The following is a 17,256-nucleotide window of genomic DNA, read 5'->3' as shown; positions in this document are numbered from 1 at the left end:
TGCATATATATATATATATATATATATATATATATATATATATATATATATATATATATAGTGGGAGTAATAATCCTTCAAGAATATGATTATTTATATAATGTCTTTAAATGTTAATGGTCTCAGACAAATACAAAAAATAAATGGTGAAATATATTTAAAAAAAGTAGAGTGCAAATAGCTACGCCCCAGGAGACACTTGGAAAGCACTGAACATGTGAATTTGATAAAGAAATATTTTCAGGATGGTTATTCAGCAGAATACCTGGGGGAAAAGATGAGAGGAGTACCTATATTAATTGCAGGAGAAGCTCCAATAGTAATAGAAAAAATATAGAAGAAAATGGCAGATTTGTAGTACTAAGAGGCTTACTGGCAAGAGAGGAGGATTACCCTGGCATGCATTTATATTCCACCGAAATCTGCTATAATGGAGCTTAAGAAAATTATGGGAGAAATAATCAGTTTTCAGCAAGGAACATTACTTAAAAGTGGGGAGTGGAATTTGATTTGCAACAGTGAAGCCGTTTCTGGGGGCCCCAGATGGGAAAATATAACAAAGGAGGGTAGATTTTTAAAAAATATTTATGAAAATATTTGGTATGGGAGATTTGAATTCAGTACTAGAAGTCTGGACTGAATTCTCCAAGATGCAAAAACTGGGCTAGGCTACACAGAATTACATTTCACAGGAATATGCACATTGAATTGAAGATTTTGACATACACCCAATACCCATTTCAGATCATGCATAAATAACTAAAATAAGAACACAGGGTAATGAAATAAAAATGAGACACTGGTATTTCACTTTCCCACCTATTTGTTGAAAAAGAGAGGAATTTAAGGAATGGACAGTGGAAATTATTCAGGATATATTAGAGAAAGTAGAAATTTCTTGTGAAAATATAGCTAGGGAGTGGGATAAAATTAAAGTGGAATTTACAATTAGGATGGAAATAAAAGAAAGGGAGATATGATTAACAAATAAGAATTATGTAGCGGGACTGACAAATGTTAAAGTATTGCAAAATAGAGGGAATCTCACATAAGAGGAGGAGCAAGTGTAGAATGCTAAACAGAAAATAAGCAATTACCTCACTAATATACATGAGTTTAAAAAAACTGCTTTTTTTGATAACTCTAGAGTGCAAAAACATTTAGCACAAAGACTCAGGCAACAGAAAGTAGAAAGGGCTGTCACCAAGCTTACGGAGTCTATAACAAGGAAGATAACAAGGGGTCCTGTATAGGTATTAGAAATATTTTGAAAATTCTATGAAAGTCTGTATAACGCATATAGAAATATTAAACATGCCACAGTTAGAGGTACAGGAGGCTGAATTATTAACAGTTAAGACAGGAGGAGATACGATAAAAATGGTGCTATATAACTAATCTACAGGTAAGTCCCCAGGAATAGTTGGTATTCGTTTGGAAGCTAGGAGAGAGAAAACTGAGAAAGATCTGGAAGGTTTTGCTTAACAGCATTTTAACAGGAGAAGTACCAACGTCCTAGAAGACAGCGGTAGTAGCTGTAATACCTAAACAATGTAAAGATCCATCAGATCCAGCTTCATACAGGCCCATTTCAATACTAAATCATGATTATAAAGTGCTTATGTCTACAATAGCTAAAAGAATGGCAAATGTAATGCCAAAATTGATTGATATGCATCAATGTGGTTTGTAGAGTGGGGGCAGACATTTGACAAAATTAACAGAATAGTGATGATCCAGAGGGAAGCAGAATGTAAGAAAATACCACTGTTGTTGGTAGGTCTCGATGCAGAGAAAGCATTCGACAGATTAACCTGGGACTTTATGAGCAGAGCAATGGAAGCATTTGCATTCCCTGACAATATTATAAGGTTGATTAGAAGGATATATGAGGAACTGGAGGTGAAAATTAGAGTGGGTGGGGTCCTCTCTGATGATCTCTGCTTGACCACAGGAACCAGACAGGAGTGTCCTCTCTCCCCCGTTTATTTACATTATACTTAGAATCACTGGCGAAGAAAATAAGGGACTCAGAAATTCAAGGATACAACTGATACGGTAGTCAAGAAAAGCTGCCCCTCTTTGCAGATGACATTATTTTATACCTGACAAAACCAGAAAGGGGCATTACAGTGCTGTCGAACATACTAAGACAGTTTAAAACCTTTTCAGGATACAAAATTAATGAAGCTAAAACAAAAGCAATAGCGGTAAACTATGTACCCACATATGAATTGGTTCAGCAATATCCATACTTATGAGGATATGATAAAATGAAGTACTTAGGAGTATGGATTAAAAATGATACCGGTGCGGCAGCTAAGGATATGTGGGAAGAGACTAAACAAAAGATACTACAAAAACTGTGAAAATCTAAGTTCTGTTATATGGATATCGATAGTAAGATATAAGCAGTTAAAATGTTTTTTGTCCCTTTAGTTTTATACACAGGTCAGGCAACCAGAGAAGTAGTTACGGATAGTAATTAATAAAGTGGACTTGTTGGCGGGACAGATTCGTGTCCCAGAGACTCCCCCTTTTGTGGAATAGACTCCCTCTCCAGGTAAAGCAGAGTACCTCATTAAACCTTTTTAAGCGCAACCTGGATAACTGGATGGGGAACAGAAAATACACCACAGGGATTCCCCTATATCCCTGCTGGACAGTGGCATAGGGTGTTGACTTGTTGGAACACGGGCTAAATTCTTGGGTAGGACTGTAAAGGGCTCAGGGCCAATGGCCTAGTAACTTCATATGATCCTATGAAGAGCTGAAGGATTTTAATTGGGAGGGGAAGACAGTAAGAGTCAAGTGGATAAGCTTATTCTTCCAGTAGAACAGGGCGGATTGGGACTACCAGAGTTGAAAGAGTATTTCAGAGCAACACAGTTAAAACACTTATACACAGCACAAGTAGCTGAAACATATAATTCAAAATGGACAGAGATGATGAAGAAACGGGGGGAAGGTCAAGTAACATGAAGAGACTAGGATTTTGGATGCAGACCTTCAAGGAGAACAATAATAATTATACTGAATAGTATATTCATAAAGCAGCAGAAGGTATTCTAAGAACTAAGACAAAATGGGAAAGGAGATTCTGCCGATAAGGATGACTGCAATTAGGGATTCAGATAAAAAGGTAAGGGGGGGCAAGAATATATTGCAGAAAATTGGCAAAGGAACCAAAGTATTGGGAGTATTAACTAGAGAAGGAAAGGTAATAGAATGGGAAGATGCCAAGAACTTATTTGGACTGCAGCTTGAAGATTGCCTACACTCTGATATCAGTCCTTGATATGGAAGGCAAAAAGAAAGAAATATGGTGTCCTAAACGAAAAAGCAGCACTGGTAGAGTATTTTTTTTTTTTTGTAGACTCTAGAACAGAAGTTGCCATTAAGAAAAGAATAATTAGCATAGTATATAAAATATTGCAGAATACCTATAAGAATCAATCAGATTAGGTTAGGAAGGATTTGGAAAAGAGACTGGATAAGCAATTCACAATGAAACAATGGGGGGATACATGTACGTCTCCCGGTGCACAAGTTGGAGTAACTAGAGAAATTATTTTTTTTGAGCTATGATACAGAATCAGAATTGTTTAGACATAGTAAAGCCTTACTGAGTCTAATTATGATGACTGGCAAAAAAGCAACTACTAGAAAATGGAAATCAGAGTCTAAACCAACTTTATTAGAATTAATGAAGATAGTAACTAAGATAAAGCAACTGGAACTGGGATGTTTGGAAGACGGTAGGATCAAATTACATAGGAAAAAATGGGAAATGTGGGATCAATACATGCAGAGGCGGTACAAGGTTTAAAAGAAGGCAGGATTTGAGTTAGCTATGTAATGGTTGACTACCAGTGACTGGATATATTAAAAGTGATGTATAATGTTTGCAGCTATAGTTAATTTTGGTAAGGTTTGTAAGGTATAATGTTTGCAACAGAAATTGTGTTATGGTTTATTTTTATTTATATAAATGTAAGTTTGTCTGTATCATACATGAAAATTTAATAAAGATTTTTTTGTTTAAGAGTTCTTCAGCTTACAAAGCCACAACACACTAACTACTGCTACACAGAAGGCATCCACAAAAAACAGCATAGGGAATCCAATGAACACTTCATTCAGACTAACAAAAAAAATGTCTGAATGAAGTGTTTAATTTCATTTAACAACTTCCTGATGCTCTTCTGTTGTGACTGCTGACTGTTGAGAAACTAGTGTTTAATGGCACTGAGGGATTTATGCAGTATATCCAGATTATGGCCTCACATTTTTGGTCTGCTCCCTCATGAAATTGGTGGTTTTCTGACAAATCAATGAAGAGTGAAATCACTAAAAAATAACATACATTTGAGTTTCAGACTTCATATCCTTCAGAAAATGCATGCTAATGCAAGACCTGTTGAGTGTTAAAGATGTCAAGAACCTTCCTAACATCTGAAAGGTGCTTAACAAAGCCTGTCTTTTCACTGATTTCGGAATGTCATTGTGGTGTTCCATCCACTACGTACTCTTCTAGGTCTGTAGTTCTCTGTCTGAAAGTGGATATCTGTTATTCAGTGCACCCAAACCAAACAAAATACATGACTAAACACCATTACAGTTACCCCATGATGCTTGTACCACACTAGCATATGCAGTGTGTCTAGTACAATAAAATAATGTGCAAATCCAATACAAACGGCACTAGAAATAATGCAGAAGGCTGCAATGAATCATTAAGCAAATATACTGGACTTGTACATAAAAGTCAGAAGGTAAAAGTGTCAAAGCTTACCATCATTTTTATTTGCATTGTATAGCACCTTCTTCCGCTTCTTTTTGTTCTTTTTTGCACACCAGAGTTTACCTACAAAACATTTTAAAGCATTGCACATTTTATCGAATTACACAGACTTCAAAGTAGTTTAATAACAGCCATATTCAAATTCAACATCTCTTTATGCCTACTTGGTATCAATGGTTTCTCCAAAAAGTACTTCAGGTATGTGCAAGTGCCTATCAACTAAATCCATACATACTGCTTTTTTGTGCAGTGGTTAAAAGTGCACATTTCCCTCTGTTTCTTACACTCTTAAAATTAATCACAGAGAACTGGTTTCAAGAAAATAACTGAAAACAAGAACCAAGGATCACTAACAAAAATCTGCACTTTATGATCTGATGCACCATTTTTTTTTATGCACGCTACACATTTTCATGCAAGACAAAAAGTAGTTCAGACAATCACTATGAAAGTTAATCTTCAAGTAAGTACATGCACACTAACTGGAATTAAACAAAATTCCTGTTGGTAGTCTTCCTAATAACAGTGTAAAGCAGTTGCACAGGCTTTGCATCTAGTCAGTTTTAGTCCCTACACTAGACAAACAGGATTGTTATTCAGCATTTTTTCACTTCTTTCATGATTGCTAGATAACAAATCAGCAGACAATGAAACAATAATAAAATAAATAAAATGAAAATGGAGAAAATAAGGAAGCAGAAAATCATTATAAAGTAAAATAACAATGAAAATAAAACAAATCAACCAAAGTGATATAACAGAAGAGCAGGTGCAGATTGCAGTGCTCCTGTCTTTCAGTCTTAGCAGCTATGTGAATACTCATCACATAAGAAGATTCTCAAGAGGGATCTCTACAGCTGGTGGAATACTTGGGGTATAGCCTTCGTGTCTACTCAGCTTTTCCTTCAAATCCAGAACACAGACAGTAGAATACATGGCTTATATAGTACAGTTGTGTACACTTACCATAAATGTAGATGCTCGAGTGTATTCACTGTTGCAGTCCTCACATATGGGTTGATTCCCAAAGCCCAGGAAAAAGACTAATGGTGGATGAAGGATCACATATTAAGGGTTGGTAAGAAGGCCCTGCAAAAAGTACAGTTGTGTACACTTTCCATAAATGTAGATGTTCAAGTGTATTCACTGTTGCAGTCATTACATTTGGGTTATCTGCTTGCAGGTTGCCCTTAGTCGGCCTGATTAACAAAGTCTTGGGTCCAGCGTCGGTTGCTGTCCCTTCTTCCACGACGTCAGGTCATCAGGGGTATACAACATGAAGCTGACGCCATTACATCAGTTTTTCTTGCCCCAGATGTCAGGTGCCCCCCTAATGGGAAGCAATTAAACATAAAAGCACAAAGATATACCTCCAACAAAAAAGCAAATACACCAAAAAGGCTTTTAAGCATAGTAAAGGAAAGTAGAGGTATAGCCAAAAGAAGTTAGGGTGCTGGAGGGAGGGTAACCAGAATTGCAACAGTGAATACACTCGAACATCTACATTTATGGTAAGTGTACACAACTGTACTATGTTCATGTTTCACTGCTGCAATCATTACATTTGGGTAGATTCCCAAAGCTATGGTTGGGAGGAGGAATTAAGATAGCATTAGGGCCAGCTATAAGGCCCTGCAAGACTGCAGTGGCAAAGCCAGTTCTGGATTTAGAGAAAATTGGCAAATGATGATGCTTGGTGAAAGTATGTACAGAACTCCAGGTAGCAGCTTCTAGGATGTCCCTGGGATGGACGCCTCTGAGAAAGGCTGTAGAGCTAGATGTAGCCCTGGTGGAGTGAGGTCTGATCCCCTGGGGCATATGTTTTCCATGGTGCTTACAGCAGAAATGAATGCAATGGCTTATCCATTTATAAATGGTTTGCTTTGAAATAGCCTTCCCCTCTGCCCCTGCAGCAAATTCAACCAGCAGTTGTTCAGATTTCTTTTGAGATTTAGTCCTGTCCAAGAAGCAACTAAGTTGTCTGTGCACATCTAAGGAATGCAGTATCCGTTCCCCTTTATTCTGTGGATTAGGGAAGAAGGTAGGAAAATAAATGGACTGATTAAGAGCCACAATGAATACCACCTTGGGCATGAAGGATGGACTGGTTCTGAGGGACACCCTGTCTGCATGAAAGATGATGAAAGGCTCCACTGCCATAAGGGCCTGTAATTCAGATACCTTTCTAGCTGAAGTGATTGCAAAAAGTAAAGCTGTTTTCCAAGAAAGAAATTTGAAGTCTGCAGTAGCAGCTGGCTCGAAAGGGGGTAGAGTGAGTTTCTCCAAGACAAAGTTAAGGTCCCAGGCTGGGGTTGGAGCTCTCCTGGGTGGTCTCAAATTTTTGGCCCCTCTGAGGAACTGCTTGAGCAGTGGATGAGAGAAGAGGTGAGGTTCTGTGTTATAATGAGCTGAAATGGCTGAGGCATGGATTTTAATGGAGGAAAAATACAGGCCCTTGTGAAGCATCTCAGTTAAGTATTGTAAAATCTGAGGTAAATTAGGCGCTGCTGTGCTCATCCCTTGAGATTGGTTCCAAGCACAGAATCTTTTTCCATTTTTCAGCATAAGATTTTCTAGTACTAGGCCTCTTTGCCTCTAAAATGATATCCATCACAGGTTTGCTGAGGGATGGTAAAGGAGAGATTAAGTAATTAGCCAGGCTGCAAGGTTCAGTGTTGGAAGCTGAGGGTGTAGAATCTGGTTCTCCTGTTGAGACAGCAGGGAAGGAGTCTGAGGCAGGTGCCAAGGCGATAACCATGACATACTGCACAGGAGGGGGTACCGGTGTTGGTGTGGCCAGTCTGGAGCAATCAAAATCATTCTTGGTTTGTCCTCTTTGATTTTTATTAGTACTTTGGAGAGCCGAGGCAGAGGGGGGAAGGCACAGACTGATAGGATTTTCCAGCTGAAGGACAGAGCATCCACTTTCCAGGCTTGTTTGTGGGGAGTCCTTGTGCAAAATTTGTCCAACTGGTAGTTCTGGGGAGAGGCAAACAGATCTGTATCTGGGCACCCCATTTGCCTGTCAACATGTTGAAAATCCTTGGTTCCAGTTTCCACTCGTGTGGGTCCATGAGCTTTCTGCTTAGTCCGTCTGCCAGTGTATTTAATCTTCCTGGCAGGAATTGAGCTTCTAGGTGCACTTGGTAGCTCAAGGCTGTGTTCCACAATGCCATGGCTAGTCTGCAGAGGGGGTAAGAATGTGTACCCCCCATGCTTGTTTATGTACCCCATAACAGTGTTGTCCGTCTTTACCATTAGTTGTCCTGAAAGAATGTGGTCCATGAAGGCTGTCAGAACATTCTACACAGCTAACATTTCTTTTTGATTGATATGCAGGTGCATTTGACTTGGGTTCCATTTGCCCTGAATGCACTTCCCTGCCAGGTGAGCCCCCCATGCACAGTCTGATGCATCTGTTGTTAGGGTTTGGGTGGCAGGGGGTGGTGTGAAAGGTAGTCCCTTGTTTTGGTGGCAGGCCTCTGCCCACCAAAGGAACTCTAGGCGTAGGCAAGGTATGATAGGAATCATTCTTTCTAGGTCTTGAGAATGTTGACACCACCATAGGCTTTTTAGATACCACTGTAGTTTCCTCATATGCAGTCTTGCATACAGAATTAGAAGAATGCAGGTGGCCATGAACCCCAAGGCTTGCAGTATTTGTCTTGCAGATAGCAGAGTTTTTGTGGCCACTTGTTTGAAGTAGGTTGTCAAATGAATTTGCTTTTCTGGCGTGAGGTAAGCCATCTTGGAAGTTGTATTCAAGCTTGCTCCCAGGAATATAATTTGTTGACAGGGTACCAGGTGTGATCTCTTTTTGTTTATGGTGTTCCTCAGACAAGTTAGAACCCTTTTTACAAAGGCCAGATGATTCAAAAGTATGTCCAGCTTTCTGCCTGAATTGGACAATCGTCCAGGTATGGGTATATTTGAATATTTCTTTGCCTGCAAAATGCAATAACTGGAGCTAGGCACTTTGTGAATACCCTGGGCAAAGTAGATAAGCCAAAGAGCAGTGCAGAGAACTGATAGTGCATGTAGCCTGCTTTGAAGCATAGGTATCCTCTGCAAGATTCCCTGATTGGGATGTGCAGGTATGCTTCTTTTAAATCTAGTGTTGCCAACCAGGCATCTTTGCCTAGCATAGGAAGTAATTGGTGAAGATTCAGCATCTTGAATTTTGGAATCTCCAAAAAGATGTTTAGATTAGACAGGTCCAGGATAGGACACCATGAATTGTCTTTTCTGGGTACCAGGAAAAGTCTGGAGTAGAAACCTTGTCCCTTTTCCTCTTCTGGTACCAGCTGAATAGCCCCCATGCCTGAGAGAACGTACTTGTTTTTGGGCCTCTGCCCACTGATTTGGGGGTAGGTCCAGCCACCCACTTGGTGCTGGCAATGTGTGGAAGTGAAATCTATATCCCTGGGACATTATATTTAAAACCCATTTGTCCTGGGTAATGAGTTCCCAATTCTTTGCATAAAGAGCAATCATTCCACCCAAAGGGGCAGTCAGGTGACAAGTGTTTGGAAATTTTAAAAGGAAGTCATGGAGACACAGTTTACCATGGGGGGGGGTCATTATTCCCAGACTTGAAAGTGGAGGCCCCCCACTGCTTAGTTCTGTGAGTCCCCTGGGACTGAAACCTGGGGTTTTTGCTGCGTCTGGGTTTGGCTTGAGAAGACCTGGAAAGAACCAATTCTTAGAGGGTCAGTTCCTACTAAATCTAGGAGGCTGAACTTGTAAAAAAACCTTTAACAGTTTGCATAGATTTAGCTTTATCTTCCATCTTTTTAAGAACTTCCTCAGCCTTGTTGCCAAACAGGTGGTCCTGATTTAAAGGAGCATCCAACAATTTAGCTTTAACATGATCAGGCAAAGATTGCTCTTTAAGCCAAGCATGCCTTCTGAGCACAAACCCAGTAACAGCAGCCCTGCAAGAGGCCTCTAATTAATCAAAACCACATTGCAAAGTATGTTTTCCAACTTGTTCGGCAGAATGCATTAAATCCTGTAATTCTTTATTTTCCAGAGTCAGGAATCAAAATAATTTTCTGTTTAAGCAGTCCATTAACATGTTGCTGATATTTTAACATATGAAACTGGCAGTTTAAAGCCTTAATGGCCAAGGTTGCAGAAGTGTAAACCTTCTTACCCCATCTATCCAGAGCCTGGCGTCTCTATCAGAAGGGGTAGGATTTTTAGCAGTAGAAGCCTTAATGCCCTTGGGCCCCTGTGAAATAGTCTCTGGTTCTGCAAAAGGATTTTTGAAAAGGAACTTGTAGGACTCGGGGATCCTGTATTATCTGTCAGGTTTTCTGGGAGCAGGAGGCAGGGAATCAGGGGCAAAACTAGATTCTGAGAAAGCATCATCAACAATGCCTAGTACAGGAGGAATAGCTAAAGGCCTATGCTGAGGTAGGAGAAGGAAATACCGAAGCCTCTTTTTTGAATCAGAAAAATCCTGGCTTTCCCAGTGGAAATGCTCCCTTAGAGTATATGTAAGGTTTGACCAAAAGAAAAATCCTCAGGAGGGGAAGCAGAGGGAATAGAGTTCTCTGCATCAGAATCCTCATAAGTAGGTAAGGGCAAATCCAGATCATCAGAAGAGTCAGAAAAAACAGAATCCTGATCAGAAGATTCATAATCAACTTCAGTCCTAGGCCTCTTAGAAGGGGGAGTTGGCTACCCCTGATTAGAGTTATTAGATTTTCAGCCATTCTTATCATTTGTTTTTTAGGCATAGAGGCCTGAGCATGTGGCCTGGGCATCTTTTTTTTTAGACATGGATCGAGATTTAGGCCTAAGTAATGAAGGAGGCGTCGATTTAATATGCAAGTCCGTAGGCCTGAATACACCCTCAGAAGCAGGTGCCTACACAGTGGCTCCGGACCCATCCAAGGTAGAGACATCCGCGGGTTCCATAGTTGAAGTATCTCGCGGCATAACGGACTCCGAATGGGTCTCAGTAGAGGCCTGCGAATCAGAAGTAGCGGGTAATCAGGGGCTGCGAAAGCACTTCACTGAGTACCGGTGAACTGGCGACTGGCTTAGGAGAAGCGTCGACAGTTTTGGACCTCGGCAGCCTGTCTCTGTCTTTATCTTTGCGTTTTTTCAGAATCCCAGTAGTCGGATGGCTAACCGACGGCATTTCTGGATAATTAAATAGAGAACCGAAATATTTAGAGGCGAAAATATACAGACGACAGATAGTGCGCTAATTAAATAAAGCACAAAACCGACAGCAAGGTACTTCGTGGTCAGGGCCTAGGCAAGGAATACAGTACGAATGAAAATCTTTATGAGGTATTTGCTTTCCACAAGTAATGCAATTATTAACTTTTATTGACATCGGTAAAGAGCAAGAAAAAGTTTCCCCAATGGGGTACTTGGCTTTAGTTTACTTCGGTTCTGAAATTCGAAAACGAAAATTTCAGGAGTCGGCCGACCGGCATTTGTGAACTGCTTCTGCTTTGGGCACCACATGGCAAGAAAGACTGATGTAATGGCGTCGGCTGCATGTTTTATACCCCTGATGACCTGATGTCATGGAAGAAGGGACAGCAACCGATGCAGGACCCAAGACTTTGTTAATCAGGCCGACTGAGGGCAACCTACAAGCAGATAACCCAAATGTAATGACTGCAACAGTGAAACACGAAAAACATCTGCAGAGGCAAAACCAGCCCAGGATTTAGAAAACAAAGGCAGATTGTAATGCTTTGTGAAAGTATGGACAGAAGACCAAGTAGCTGTTTTCTAGAATGTCCTTAGCAAGCACACCTCTCAAAAAGGTTGCAGAGGTAGAGGCTGCTCTAGTAGAATGGGTCCCAATACCCTGAGGGGGAACCCTCCCATGCTGCAGGTATCAAAAGTGAATACAATGAGCAGTCCATTTAGAGATGGTTTGTTTTGAAATAGCTTTATCCTGAGCCTCAGGAGAAAAACTAACCAACTGTTTCAGATTTTCGAAAGACAACTAAGATTCTACTTAAAATCAGGACCAAATCTCTAAGGAAGTCTGAGCAATTACTGATAGCATTTGCTGCAGGGGGTCAGAGGGGAAGGTTATATCAAAGCATACTATTTCTAAGTGGATAAGCCACTGCATTCGTTTCTGCTACTTGCACCATGGTAAACCTGTGCCCAAGGGAATCGGGTCACATTCCACCAGGGCTGCCTCTGCCTCAACAGCTTTTCTCAGAGGGGTTCCAACCAAAGACATTCTAGAGGCTGCTACTTGGAGCTTTGTTCATACCTTCACAAAGCATTATCATTTGCCTCTCTTCTCCAAATCCAGGGCAGGATTTGCCACTGCAGTTCTGCAGGGCCTTATAGCCGCTACTAATGCTATTTAGTTCCATCCTCCCATCCATAGCTTTAGGATCCTACCCAAATGTAATGACTGCAACAGTGAAACATGAAGAACGTAGTACAGTTGTGTACACTTACCATAAATGTAGATGTTCGAGTGTATTCACTGTTGCAGTCCGGGTTACCCACCTGCCATTCCCCTTTTCTATAACTTTTCTTTCATTCACTATATACTAAAGCCTTTGTGGTGTATTTGCTTTTAGATGAAGGTAAAGGTTATGTTGCTAAAAGTGCATTTACATATATTTCTGTTTGTTTATGTATACATAAATATTTTTGCTCCCCATTGGAGGGCACCTGACATCTGGGGAAGAAATACTGAAGAAAATGGCGTTGGCTGCATGTTTTATACCAGACAACCTGACGTCATGGAAGAGGAGACAGCAACCGACGCAGGACCCAAGACTTTGTTATTCAGGCCGACTGAGGGCAACCTGCCAGCAGATTACCCAAATGTAATGACTGCAACAGTGAAACACGGAGAACATCTTCAAATCTGCAGAGGCAGCTGCTTCAAAGGGAGGCAGAGTAAGTTATTCCAGGACAAAATTAAGATCCCAAGCAGGAGTAGGAGCTCTTCTGTGAGGTCTAAGATTACTAGCTCCCCTCAGGAACTGTTTCATCAAGGGGTGAGACAAAATGGGTTGCTCAAAAGAATAATGAGCCAAAATTGTTGAAGCGTGAATTCTGATTGAAGAAAAGGAAAGTCCACCATTAAGCAGTCCTGCTAGGTACTCAAGAAAGAGGGAAAGAGAAGGATGAGAAGTCTTCTCCTTTAGCCAGCATCTAAGAGCAAAATCTCTTCCATTTATCTGCATAGGACTTTCTGGTGCTAGGCCTCCTGGCCTCATGAAGAACTTCAACCACCTGTTGGGAAAGATTTAAAGTATTATCCAGGCAGTTAAATGCAGAGTTTGAGGATGAGGCTGAAGGAACTTTCCCCCTCCCTGAACCAACAGATCTGGTACCAGTGGAAGATGCCAAGGCTGAGCCTGTGAAAAGCTGCGACGGAGGGGATACCAATGCTGCCTGGCCCAATCTGGAGCTATCAGAATAGCCTTTGGTTTCTCGTCCCTTATCTTTAGCATCACTCTGGGAAGAAGAGGCAGAGGAGGGAATGCATAAACAGAGATGTGTCCATGGGAAGGACAATGCATCCACCCTCCAAGCTTTGTTGTGAAACTCCCTGGCGCAGAAGGTTGGAAGGAGATGATTGGTGTGAGAGGAGAAAAGATCCACTTGTGGGGTGCCCCGATGATGAATGATGCGATGGAAAATGTCCTTGTTCAGTTGCCACTCATGAGGATCCAGAACATGTCTGCTCAAATGATCCGCCAAGGAGTTTAGCCTCCCTGGGAGATACTGGGCTATTAGATGTAAGCCCATGGATGCTGCTATGGACCATAGTCTCATGCTTTGTCTGCACAAGGGGTAAGAGTGAGTCCCCCCTTTGCTTGTTGATGTACCACATGACTGTGGTATTGTCTGTCCCGATCAGCAGTGTCTTAGGGTAGAGTAGGTCCTTGAAAGCCAGCAAGGCCTGCTGCACTGCCATCAATTCTTTTAAGTTTATGTGCAGATGAATCTGGTGGTTGCTCCAAGTCCCCTGTATGCCCCTGCCTTCTAGATGACTCCCCCATGCAACACTGGAGGCATCTGTGGTGAGAGTCTGGCTGGCAGGCTGTGAGTGGAAAAGCAGACCCTTGTTCTGAGAACATGCTGTCACCCACCAGAGGAACTCCGTTTGTAGACAGGGAATCAGGGGAAGAATTAAGTCTAAGTCCTGTGTGTGCGGACACCAAAGATTCTTGAGGTACCATTGAAGTTTTCTCATATGCAGCCTCGCATACGGGATTATCAAAATACATGAAGCCATGAAGCCCAGTGCTTGCAGGAATTGCCTTGCAGAGAGCTGGGTCATGCTTGCCATGTTCATGAAGTAAGCCAAAAGATCTTCTTGCTTCTGTTGAGGGAGGCTGTATTCAGACTCGCTCCCAGGAAAACAATCTCCCTTGTAGGAACCAACTTTGACTTCTTTTCATTAAGAGTGTAACCCAAAGAGGTGAGTGTGTTCTTCACAAAATCAAAATCCTTTTCTAGTTGTTCTGGGGAGTTTACTTGAATAAGACAGTCGTCCAGGTAAGGATAAATCTGAATGTTTCACTGCCTGTAAAAAGCAATGGCTGGAGCCAGGCACTTGGTAAAAACTCTGGGAGCAGTAAATAAGCCAAAGGACAATGCTGAGAATTGAAAGTGTTGCTGCCCAGCACTGAAGCGAAGAAACTGCCTGCAACTTTCCCTTATTGGGATATGCAGATAAACCTCCTTTAGATCCAAAGTTACCAGCCATGAATCCTTGCCCAGGCATTGGTAGTAACTGTTGAAGGGTGAGCATCTTGAATTTGGGAATCACCAGAAAAGTGTTTAGAATAGACTGATGCAGAATAGAGCACCAGGTGCCCCCTTTCTTGGGTACCAGAAAAAGTCTTGAATAAAAACCTAGGCCTGCCTGATTTGCAGAACTGGCTCTATAGCCCCCATAGTCAGTAAAGAAGAAATCTGAGTTTCTACCTCTGACCTGAGAGTTCTGGGTATGTCTCGGTACCCTCGTAAAACAGGGAAGGTGTGAAAGTAAAACTTGTAACCTTGGTTTACTATATTGAGCACCCATTTGTCATCTGTGATGGTAGACCATATCTCTGCGAACCTGGCTAACCTTTGCCCAAAGGAAACCCAGGGCCCACAGAGGTAGGCACAAGAAGGCCGGAGTCACTGAGAATGTTTGCTTTGGGGAGCTGACTTAGAACTCCCCGATTTAGCAGAAGAAGAATGGCATTGCTTAGCCCTTTGAGGGGCAGAAGGCTGCCCTCTGGAAGATCTGAAACCCATAGGCCTAGAGCGACCCTGCTTACCAGGATCAGGGAAAGACCAATTCTTGGAAGGATAATGCCTACTAAACCGAGGAGGCTGAACCTGAAGGAAATCTTTTACAGCTTGCATAGATTTTGCTTTATCCTCCAACTTCTTCAGTACCTCCTCAGCCTTATTACCAAAAAGATTGTCCTTGTGCAAAGGAACATCCAGCAATTTAGACTTAACAGGTTCAGAAAGAGGCTGCTCCCTGAGCTAAGCATGCCTTCTAATTACAGAACCAGTGGCTGCTGCTCTGCAGGAAGCCTCCTAAGTGTCAAAACCACAATGAAGTGAATCCTTATTAACTTAAGTGGCAGAATTCAGTCATCATCTTCTTTCGGCTGTTCCCGTTAGGGGTCGCCACAGTGGATCATCTGTTTCCATTTCTTCCTGTCCTCTGCATCATGCTCTTTCACACCAACCGCCTGCATGTCCTCTCTCACCACATCCATAAACCTCATCTTAGGCCTTCCTCTTTTCCTCTTACCTGGCAGTTCCATCCTTAGAATCCTTTTCCCAATATACCCAGCATCCCTCCTCAGCACATGTCCAAAACCAACACAAACTCGCCTCTCTTGCTTTGTCTCCAAACTGTCCAACCTGAGCTGACCCTCTAATATACCGATTCCTTATCCTGGCCATCCTAGTCACACCCAGTGCAAATCTTAACATCTATAACTCTGCCACATCCAGCTCTGACTCCTGCCTTTTCGACAATGCTACCGTCTCCAACCCATATAACATAGCTGGTCTCACTACCCTCTTGTAGACCTTCCCTTTCACTCTTATTGGTACCAGTCTGTCACAAATCACTCCTGACACTCCTCTCCACCCATTCCACCCTGCCTGTACTCTCCTTCACCTCTCTTCCACACTCACCATTACTCTGAACTGTTGATCCCAAGTACTTAAACTCATCCACCTTTACCAACTCTACTCCCTGCATCCTCACCATTCCTCTACCCTCCCTCTCATTTACACACATATATTCTGTTTTAGCCCTGCTGACCTTCATTCCTCTCCTCTCTAAAGCATGTCTCCACCTCTCCAGGTTCTCCACAACCTGGTCCCTACTCTCACTACATATCACAATGTCATCTGCAATCATATTCCACAGGGGCTCCTGTCTAATCTCATCTGTCAACCAGTCCATCACCACTGCAAATAAGAAAGGGCTCAGAGCTGATCCTTGATGTAATCCCACCTCCACCTTACACGTATCCGTCACTCCCACCGCAGTCCTCACCAATGTCACACTACCCTCGTACATATCCTGTACCACTCTTACATACTTCTCTGCCACTCCCGACTTCCTCATACAATACCACAACTCCTCTCTAGGCACCCTGTCATATGCTTTCTCTAAGTCCACAAAGACACAATGCAATTCCTTCTGACCTTCTCTGCATTTCTCCAACAACACTCTCAGAGCAAATATTGCATCTGTAGTGCTCTTTCCTGGCATGAAACCATACTGCTGATTACTAATCATCACCTCCCTTCTTAACCTAGCTTCCACTACTCTTTCCCATAACTTCAAGCTGTGACTGATCAATTTTATCCCTCTGTAATTACTGCAGCTCTGAACATCACCCTTATTCTTAAAGATAGGTACCAAAACACTTTTTCTCCACTCCTCAGGCATCCTCTGACTTTCCAAAATTTCATTAAACAATCTGGCTAAAAATTCCACTGCCATTTCTCCTAAGCACCTCCATGCTTCCACTGGTACGTCATCTGGGCCAACAGCCTTTCCATTCTTCATCCTCTTCATAGCTGTCCTTACTTCCTCCTTGCTAATCTGCTTCACTTCCTGATTCACTATCCCCACATCATCCAACCTTCTCTCTCATTCTCTTCATTCATCAGTCCTTCAAAGTACGCTTTCCATCTACTCAACACACTCTCCTCACTTGTGAGTACGTTTCCCTCACTGTCCTTTATCACCCTTACCTGCTGCACATCTTTCCCAGCTCTGTCCCACTGTCTAGCCAATCGATACAGGTCCTTTTCTCTCTCTTTAGTGTCCAATCTCTCATACAACTTTCTATATGCCTTATCCTTAGCCTTCGCCACCTCTCTCTTTGCCATGCGCCTCATCTCCTTATACTCATGTCTACTTTCTTCATCTCTTTGACAATCCCACTTCTTCTTCGCCAGCCTCT

The 17,256-nt window shown here is 42.0% G+C and overlaps 1 protein-coding gene across 1 annotated transcript in view; it reads right to left on the bottom strand.

Annotated features, from left to right (window-relative positions):
• Positions 1 to 17,256, bottom strand: part of PALS1 (protein associated with LIN7 1, MAGUK p55 family member) — a 2,503,255-nt gene that overhangs the window by 672,586 nt on the left and 1,813,413 nt on the right. Inside the window, exon 11 of the mRNA XM_044074024.1 lies at positions 4,796 to 4,867. Coding sequence (XP_043929959.1) covers positions 4,796 to 4,867 — 72 coding nt within the window. The remainder of the gene's footprint in view (positions 1 to 4,795; positions 4,868 to 17,256) is intronic.

The sequence above is a fragment of the Protopterus annectens genome, chromosome 6.part0, assembly GCF_019279795.1.
Source record: "Protopterus annectens isolate FY-2018-M chromosome 6.part0, PAN1.0, whole genome shotgun sequence".
Taxonomy (NCBI): Eukaryota; Metazoa; Chordata; order Ceratodontiformes; family Protopteridae; genus Protopterus; species Protopterus annectens.
The sequence above is the reverse complement of the archived record's forward strand: the minus strand, read 5'-3'. Positions and strand labels throughout refer to the sequence as shown.